The sequence below is a fragment of the Polypterus senegalus genome, chromosome 4 (genome assembly GCF_016835505.1).
Source record: "Polypterus senegalus isolate Bchr_013 chromosome 4, ASM1683550v1, whole genome shotgun sequence".
Lineage (NCBI taxonomy): Eukaryota > Metazoa > Chordata > Cladistia > Polypteriformes > Polypteridae > Polypterus > Polypterus senegalus.
Window position 1 is genome coordinate 218,262,926 of NC_053157.1, and position 10,512 is coordinate 218,273,437.

The window sequence follows — 10,512 nt, forward strand, 5'->3', positions numbered from 1 at the left end:
TCCAATTAGGTCAGTTTGCTCCGTAGAAAAGTAGTAGAAAACAATTAGAAAGTGAAAATTCCACACAGATGGCCTGGAAATTGAACTTGCATCCTCCAGGCTGTGAGGCAGCACACTCACCCCTAAGCTCCCTAGGAATCTAAAACTATTGAAGGTTTGTTTTTATTTTTTTCATTGAAAACTAACAAGGTCATTGACTTTGAGCTGGACCTCAGTGTCAGTTTGTAATAAATACATTGGTCGACATGGATGACTAAGCACTTTCATGATTATGAGATCACATTTCAGTTTTGCCACACAAATCTCTGCCTCTCTTGTCTCTCTGCAGGTGCAGTGCGGTGGTCAGTTTGCATGAAGACGCCCCCTTTGTGACGCCTGTTTCAGTTCAGCACTCTGACTACATTTATAATTTCCTGAATGAGACGCACTGTCAAAATCTACAGCCACCATGACTCTACTGGTGCTGCTCTCTGTCTTCGTAGTCTTCATTCAGGGTAACTGAGTCTCTACATTAAGAAGTTTAACTCTATATACTTTTTATAATTGCAAACTCATTACTACCAAATTTATATTCTTGAATTGACTGATTATGTCTATGTTTTTTTTTTGTAGACTCAAGTTGTCAGATTTCTGTGACTCAACCATCAGCACCAAAGTCAGTTTCTCCTGGAGGGAGCGTCACCTTCAGCTGTACCACTGGAAGTAATGTGTATAGCTACATGGCCTGGTACCAGCAGAGACCTGGACAAACTCCTAAACTCCTAATCTATGGTGCAAGCACTCGCTACAGTGACACCCCGAGTCGCTTCAGTGGCAGCGGGTCAGGAACTTCATACAGTTTGACTATCAGTGGAGTCCAACCTGAAGATGCCGGTCACTACTACTGTCAGCAGGGCTACAGCTACCCTCTCACACAGTGACTGAGACTCGTACAAAAACCTCACTGAGCTGCCGTGATGTCTGCAGGTGTGAAACTGAAACACTGAGATGAAACTTAAAGCAGAAACCAGTGAACTGAAACAATTGAATGTCAGGTGACAGTAAAAACAAAGAGATACAACTGTTCTGACGAAATAAACCAAATAAAACAACAGAGCAGAGAAAATCTACCTAATAGAAACACAAGATTCCACCTTTTTGATTAATTTTTGTTTAGACTGACCAACCAAATAAACAATAAGCAGCACAGTCACAGGTTAAAATGACTTCACTCTTCATGTAGACATCACTAATTCTAAAGAAGTTGGAAAGCTGCATTTGTGTTTCTTTGCAATTTTTGCTTTTTCTTTGGCTTTTTTTTCAAATTTTGGAACAGTGTACCACTAAAGCAAGAAACTAAACAGAAATATCTAGACAAGAACAGGCCATTCAGCCCAACAAAGCTCGCTAGTCCTATCCACTAATGCTTCAAACTGTGACCCTGTGTTCTTGATGAACTAATTTTAAAATAACACTCTTTATCCACTGTACTAATTCACTAATTAATTTTGAACACTTTTGTGTTTCCTGAGCTGACTGTCCTGCTAATTTAAGTAGATAAACGTCTCTCTGAGTTTCTGGGCAATACAAGCACGTTGTGATGATAGTCTGATCAAAAGTTACACGCAATGACAAAAAGGCAATTAGTCTTTGTGCTGGACTGCACATTTAACAGTGTGTGTTATCACAAGTACTTGGCAGATGAAATAATATTAAAATAGAGAATTGAATTTTTACAATACATCAAATTTGAAAAACAAAAATAAATTAGCTGAGCTACTTGTTGTTACCAAGGTCACAAAGTAGAAAGGTGAAAAGGTAAAAAGTAATTACATATTATACTGTATGTTGCTACACTTTATTACTGTTATGAGTGCTGCATTTAGGACATAACTATTAATAGTATTGGAAAGATTCTTTCTACACAATATTCTTTAGAACTTTAGAACACTCTGGACGAGAACAGGCCATTACACCCAACAAAGCTCGCCAGTCCTCTCCACTTATTTCTTCCATAAAAACATCAAGTCGAGTTTTGAAAGTCCCTAACTTCTTATTGTCTACCACACTACTTGGTAGCTTATTTCAAGTGTCTGTCATTCTTTGTGTAAAGAAACACTTCCTAATGTTTGAAGTTTACCCTTAACAAGTTCCCAACTGTGTTCTTGTGTTCTTGATGAACTGTACTGATTCCCTTCATAATTTTAAACACTTCAATCATGTCACCTCTTAATCTTCTTTTTCTTATACTGTAAAGGCTCAGCTCTTTTAATCTTTCCTCATAATTCAACCCCTGTAGCCCTGGAATCAGCCTAGTCGCTCTTCTCTGGACCTTTTCTAGCGCTTCTATTTCCTTTTTGTAGACTGGAGACCAAAACTGCACACAGTACTCAAGATGAGGCCTCACCAGTGTGTTATAAAGGAAAATGAAGCAATTGGAAATCTGTTTTTGAAAAAGGCAATCACTATTTTAAAAGGTGTTTGTTGTATAATGCCAAAAGAACAATAACTTTTTAATAAAAATTGAATGTGGGTGCTAATAATACAAAGATCAGGCTTGGAAGAATTCAGATTTAAGAATTAAGCCCTGAAACCAACTTTTTTCAAGTCAAGCAAAATCAAGTTTATTGTCATGTGTGAATTACCATGTAGCCATTGAGAACAAACTCCACTGTGCAGCTATGGAAGTTATTGAGAACAGATGAGGAACTGAAGGCTGTCTTTAGAAAGGCGAGCCTTTTGACAAACGGAAAACCATGTTCCATCCACTTCATTTCAACAATTATAAGGATTCCCCTCCAAAGTAGATCTCAGTTTGACCTTCTTTTTTCTAAAGTCAGTGACTAGCTCCTTGGTTTACCTGATCAGGTTATTTTCCTGGGATCTCTGCCAGTCCACAGGTAGATCTCTTCTCTGTAAGCCATCTCTTCATTCAAAAACCAACCCTCGTGGCCACTCTTCACATATTTCAGATTGGCTTAGTTAATTTTTCCTTATTTTGTTTTTGATGGAACTCTGACTGCCATCACCCTTTACCAGTATAGACTGGCATCATCAAAATGGACACCAAGTGTCTACCTGTCCAAATAGAAAATGTCATTGCTACACATCTATCATCATTCCCCCTGTTGACCACTTCTAGAGTTGTTTGATTTCCATACGCATACCCGCTATGCTGAACACCTCAGTTCACAATTGGCCCACCAGTCCTATGCTGCACCATAGCTGACAACTGCAGTAGTGCTTTCCCCAGTTATAATATACCTAACGACCAGAGCCCATCTAAACTTGTAACTTTTCCAGCTGCACCTTCGTGGTTGAAAAGTCCCTTGCTTAGTGTATATCTATTCCTTATAATAGTACTAATTATATTAATTATCCCAAGTAATTACTGTAATTAATACTCATAATCTACACTTTAAGAGCCCAAAACCGTAGCTCTTACTTTTGGTATTCTTAAGAGGTTTACACATTTTTTACTCCTAGGAATGTTAACTCTTTTAGGGCTAATGTTGACAAAAATCGACATCCGGGGATAGAGGGCAACAATCAGCTGTTAATGGTGACAAAACTCACTGTCACATCACAGGCATTCCCTCTCTGCTTGACTTTAATTACCCTTTGCGTGTGTCAATATTTCTTTAAAATCTTAATATTTAAAAAAAAAATAACTATAACTGTTGTGACTTGTCTTACTAATACTACTAATGCAACTAGTATTACTTGTGGTCTTTGTATTCACTTAAACCCCAGCAGGTATTTGTTTCTTGTTCCGTGTCTTCAGTTCTTCTTCATGTCTTTGCCTTTAGATTTTGTTTTTGTCTTTGGTCTTTGTGTTTGATCTTTTTCTTTGTCTCAGTTATCTTTGTTCCATTCTGTAGGCAGATCTTTAAATGGAAAGTGACAAAACCTATTGTTTCTGTACAACTTATCTTTTTGGTTGTTGTCCTGGTACCACCACTCAAACTTTGCTTTCAGGCACTCATTGAAACAGCTTGAGTCACTAGTGCCACTCAGCGCCAATGTTCTAGTCGTCTCCAGCATGTACTTTGTCTCTCAAAATCCATAAAACAAAACAGAAGTAACGTTGTTGCATAAGGTCAGAAAAAGAAAAAAAAAATGTAAATAAGTTTACTTTCTCATTCCTGACTTCCTGCACTATCCTTCCATTTTTTTTATCACTGCCTGTGTATCTTTTTATATTATCTATAACCTATTAAAGTGGGCTAAAACCTCTTGAGCACCAAATTCAAGTGGCCAGTCAGGCTTCTGGCTGCTGACTCTATATGTATGTGCTCTCTGTCCTTTCAGAGATGTTCAGCTACTTTTAACTTAATAATCAATTTATTCTCCCTGCTAGGGTGTGTCTGTCTTGTTACTGACTGCTCAAGCCCCAAGATCATTCTGCACTTCCGACCCCTTCAGCTCTACTTTACCTTTCACTACAACACACATCCCTTTTTTCTCTTGTCCTGCTTCAGTTAAAATTGCTGCTAAAGCGGTGAACGTTTCTTCAAGCTTTACCTCGACCCTAGCATTTTCAAACCTTTCACTCACAAGTACTTGTGTTTCTTTCATTTCTGCTATTTCATTTCTTAATTCATTCTCTTTCCTGGATTCCATTATTTATATCACTTCCTGCATTCAACAATGGCCATCGAAATTCAAGACCTGCTTTGCCTTCTATTTGATTTCCTTTTCCTAAATCGAATTCTATTTCAGCCTGAGTTGCATTTCCAAATAACTGCAAATCAGCTGTTGATGTAGCATATTCTTTAAATACTGGACGGAGCAAAGAATTACACTGAGAATATGGTGCAGTGGAGAATAATAGAAGGAATCTCCTTTGGCTCTTTTACCTTCCTTTCAGACCTCTCCTTTTGTCACCATTCACACTTCCACTCTTTATCTGAGCTCTTGTCTGTTTCATGTAAGTCATCCACCAATGTTTTATGGTTCCAGTTAGATCCCATTACTACTGCCCTCACATTTATGTTCCTTTATTCCCATGCTTTGTCTGCGCTCCACTTTATCAGTGGCTGTTCTATAAGTCAGACATTAAACATCCATGCATCACTTCATTTTCATTTTCTTCTCTACCTGTACAAGAAGTTTCTATTTCCTAGCTTTAGCCTGCTTGCCCCTGCCAGGCCACTGAAAGAAGTCTTACTTCAATTTGTATTTAGACATTTCTGTGTCTACAATGCTAAAATGATACAATTTGCTAAATTAGTTATGGTTTGGTCTACTTTAAATACACACGGTTCGTATCCACACATGTACACATCATTATGAGAGATGATTACTCTTCTAATCACTCATTAGTACTTCACATAAGACTCATTAAGATTCCATTTAGTAAAATTAAGATTCCACTCATTAAGATTTCAGGTACATATGGGTGATACCAGTAATGCCTGTCACTCCATAGTACTCTACGTGTGGACTCACTAGCTTTGGTATGAACAAAATATGGGTGTCCCTAAGATACATGAAGGCAAAAGAACTTGGTCATAGGCCACTTACCAACCAACAGTATCTTACTTCTACCATACTGTTCTCTATTAGAAGTGTATTTCCTCATTCTGCTAAACCATGTTGGCAAGAAGATAACAGTCTTCCCACGAAAGGTGCCGTATATCAATTAAATGCAAGAACACACACACACACACTTATTAAAGCAGTATTTGCAAACAGGGTGTAAAATATGGTTACCCCAATATCTTGATGACTACACCAATTGTTTCTGTACTCTTTATTATGTGGACCTTAAGAAAATGTCTCAAATCCCATACTGTTAATACATGTCTGGTATTGAATTTCAGCACTTCCTCTCTCCTTCACTTTTACATCTACTGTATATCCAGAATGCACAGGAGAAAGAGTTATAGTTTTAATCATTATGTATTATAGCCAATATACCCAAAATATTAAACACAGTACAGACATGAGTGTTTTCAAACCATACCATACAACATGACGATGCCAGATGTGTGGTTTCAAGCAGCACATAAACTTCTAGTTACTCCTGATTCTTTCTGGTCAACTCATTTTTGGTCTGCTCTCTTCAGGATGGAATATGGCAGAAAGAGCATGCATTTACAAGCGTTGTCTTTTTGTGTCTCTTCAGTTCCTGACATACACCCTCTGGGCTTTTCCTGAGTCTGTTCACCAATTTAATAGCTCACACATGACCCCCTTCCCAGAATCTTTAAAATGTGCAGGTGTAGCATTCACTAATGAAGCAGCTCAGGCACACAACTCCCCCAGTCCAGCAATTTCTGTAGTTTCATAGGAGGCAATACAGTCATAAAACGGGTCCAGATGATTTTGCTTCCTATCAATAAAACTATATATAACTACACAATAAAACTATGTGCTTGATCAGTGGTTCCTTAAGATGTGGTTCTTGACCTCCTGTGGGGGTCACAACAGGATTTCTAAAATAAACCCAAAAAAAAAACCTTAAAGTTAAAGAGTTAACTCTTTTTGGCTGATTGTTGTGCTGATCATGTTCGTGTAGCTGAAGCAACTACAGCCAAGTTCGCCTGAAAGGACCACCAGTTACAATGACAAGAGGTACAAACCAGATTGTGTCACACTGTGACTGCTGCCGCCACCACCTACCCAGCTGCTGCCACCAGAATTGGAAATATCTGTGGATTCGACCTTTAGTAATGAGAAGTACATACACTTGTTACTATTTTAAAGGACTTGTGTTTCAATATCTTCTCTCATATCACTTGTTCTTCTTTGGATCAAATTATTGTTTTGAGCTTGTCAGTCTCTTTTTCACCAACCTTTATTTGCGCCATATCAACAGCTTTCTGTAAAATCAGATTTTTGTCGATTGTATGTGACTTACTGGATTTTCCATTACGAAATACAACATGACAACTTACTAGTAATGCTTTTTTATTAGCCATAGTTGCTGAAGTAAAAATAATTTGCTCCTTGTGGAGGTAGTTTAACTTTCTTTCAAAAAATTCCACGGACTTGTCTTTTTTGTTTGGATGTTTGGTATTTAAATGTCAAAGTAGCTTTGACGGCTTCATACTTTCTTTTGACAACGCTTCTCGACAAACTACAAACTGGGGTTTATTGGAAATAACAGAAAGAACATATCTGAGGTATTCATCATTGTACGGTTTTCTTTTTATTATTCTTGTCACTGCCAGATGTAGAAAGTTCCAGTGATCTTTTTAAAAATGTATCCATGATTAACAAAATGAGTAGAGCTTGTATTGTTAAATATTCAGTATAGTACTTGTCATTCACTAGCACAGCACACATCTTGGAAATGATACCTCATCACACTTTGTTGCTTATATAAATAAAGCAGAATTGAAATTTCCAGAAGACTCCAGTGCCATCAAGCTACAATGCAGCGATTATAAATAATTAGCATTTGCTTTCTCAAATGTGGTGGAGAGTACAGGAAACACGAAGAACAAAGGCAAATTGTGCTACTTACAGATGGTGCCGGTATTTCTGTTATTTGATAACTATTTTATCGCAGGTCAGCTACTGTTTTTTTACAAATGGGGTTAAGTACGGCAGTGGGGATCACAAACAAAATTCTCGTACAAAAGTGGGTTACACCTTAAAAAAGTTTGGAAACCACAACACTAGATATTAGTTCTTTTTTACACTCCACCACAGACCCTATAGGAGAGGAGAGAGGGCATCATTTGTTTGCGTCAGACATCCCATTAGTAATTAATGAGGTGTCAAAGTTTTGTTTTTGTTGGTGTACCTCCTGCAATCATTAATGCTAGTGATGATGGCCATTTTAATTCAATTTTTAGTTAGATCTTGACTGATTCATTTTTAAGGACAAAGCAATCAAAGCATCAGTTTTCAGTTTGTAGTCCTCAATATAAGATCCCAAAGAATACAGCTGGCAAACTTAGTTTATTGATTATTTGAGCACAAGGTCATTACGCCCTCTTTCTTTTCTATGTCAGTTTTGCTACAAGTTATAGTTAGTGTACAATGTATAGTGGAATTAACTGATGTAACAGTTTGATTAACTAAGGCAAGAAGGAATGGGGAGCTAAAGGGCATTGGTCAGGATGAACCTTGAAACTGGTCCCCAGTAGGACACTAGTTGTAATTGTTCTCTTTATGAAAGTTTTATCTTATTTTTTTTCCCATGTACTCTGTTTCTCCCCCCACATCCCAGAAGTTAAATTAACTGATGAGTCTAAACTGGCCCAGTATGAGTGAGTGAGCAGAAATGTGATGTGCAATAGACTGACATCCAGCCCAGGGTTGGTTACATTGTTGAGTACAACTTTGTGGCTGATGGAGTTGGATAACCTCAGATTCCTGAAACTGAATAGAGTTGGTACAGAGAATGAAGAGATCAATGTTTAGATGCTAATCACTTCAAAAAGTACAAATAACATTTTAGTGGAACAAAAAGTCAGTCTCTTAAAGCTGTGCCCCCATTTGATTATAAATATTCAGCACCCAGGAAATCCATCAACTGAAAAACAAATAAAGTGTAAAACAGGCTAACTTTACCATTTTAATTTTACACGAAGTGGCTCATGTTCAAAATAATCAGATTAGATCAGAAGTGATAAAGGGACCAGTGTTCAAATACAATAAATGAAACACTTTCAATATCACACAATGTGAAAGCTAAAATAATACTCTAGTTGTGGTATTTTCTGAGAAGCTCTTAGGCCATTACTCTGGCCATTGTGGGATTCTACTTCATCATATTTATAACTTTGGCCCCCAATATTCTATCAAGGTTTGTCTTCAACAGGACAAAATTTCTCATGTCATGCTCAAACGTTTATAAATACATTTTGCTCAAGTTCCGTATTTATGGGTGCCTCTGTTACATCTTTCTAGAGCCCTGTCTCTCTAGAGGTTCAGCCCACCTGCAGTGAGATTTCAGTTCCTTACCCTTAACACCTCACTAAGCATCATTTGAATATGTTAGCTAATTTACATGATCTCTCTTCAGTTATAAAATCTGTTCAGTTAATTATTACCCTTCAGAAATGTACACAATGACTTCCTCAGCTCTAATGATCTGGATGGCAGTGCTCCTTATACATGGTAAGTCTGACGAGATGACATAAGGAATTCAGGAGGGGTTCTCTAGAATTCAAGTATGGGAATACTAACATAAAGTGAAAATTTTATTAGGTAAGGTAAGGATTTGTGAAGATGGTCAGTAGAGTTTTAGTGCATAGTTCCGTAGTGTGTTTTTTTTTTGCAAACAGATATCATTCTATAATTTGCTCTTTCTCTCTTTGTGATCCACAGACTCAAGCTGTCAGATTGTTCTGACTCAGTCTCCATCAGCCCAGTCTGTGACTTTAGGACAAAGTGTGTCCATCAACTGTAAGGCATCTACCTCTGTTAGTGATGAAGTGGACTGGTACCTTCAGAAACCTGGTCAGGCTCCACAGCTCCTTATATACTGGGGTACTAACCGGCAGTCTGGGATTCCAGAAAGGTTCAGTGGTCAATACTCTGGGACCAGCTTCACCCTAACAATCAGTTCCTTCCAGCCTGAAGATGCAGGACATTATTACTGTCAGCAGGACTATCAACGTCCTTTCACACAGTGATAAAGAGTCGTACAAAAACCTCCTTGTGAAGCTGCAGGTGTTGAAGGGGGAGGGAATCCTTTACTAGACTTGACTTTTCCTTTTATTTCCTTTATTGATCAGATTTAAATATTTAATCAGGATGCTTTGCATCTTAAGCAAGCAAAGATAAAGCGGTGATGTGTTCCAGGTGTTTAAAATGATTAAACTTTTAATAGAGTGAACTGTGATTAACTGACACTCCATCCAAGCCTTGTTCATGTTTTGTGCTGGATGTTCCAACCATCATAATCCTGGATTATTTAAAAGGAGGTCTGAAAATGTATGGATGAAATTCTTATTCAGTGGCAGTTTTTTTTTTTAAGTAGATTTTTTAACACAAATATGGGGTCATTGATAGGGTCTATGGGAGGATAAATTTAGCAAATGTGTTACAACAAATTTGTTTACCTAGAAAGGTTACAGACACATAGATAAAGATACTAAATGTTTCAGATGAGATTACCAACCTGTTACTTTCATTCTCTAATTTATCTCTTTTTGAACAGGAAATGAGATACACAGTATTCTGATGAATTGCCAGTTCTCATACGTTTCTCATATTTATATTCTTAGAATTATTTCCTAAATGTCTAATCTATTGCTCTTTTCAAGCCATTTGCTGCCTATAAAAAGTATTTATCCCTCAGAAGGTTTCACATTTTATTATTATACAACATCAGATCACAGTGAGTTTTAATTGGCTTTGGGGCACAAATCAATAGAAGAAGGCTCTTTAACGTCAAAGTGAGAACAGATCTGTACAACGTGCTTTGAGGTATTTAACCTCTCCTCCTCATTCATTGGTCCAGCTTCAACGCTTATTCACTTGTGAGATCATTTTAAGTTCATGTCCTGTGCTGATTTTTACATTTTACATTGCTTTTACTTATTTGACTGACAGCTTTATCCAAGGCGA

The 10,512-nt window shown here is 37.5% G+C and overlaps 1 gene segment (V, D, J or C); it reads left to right on the forward strand.

The window, feature by feature from the left end:
- Positions 1–9,012: 9,012 nt before the first annotated feature.
- On the forward strand, positions 9,013–9,621 carry LOC120527989. The segment is given in 2 exon segments: positions 9,013–9,057; positions 9,268–9,621. Coding segments are annotated over 2 exon segments (339 nt in total).
- The last annotated feature ends 891 nt before the right edge of the window (positions 9,622–10,512 follow it).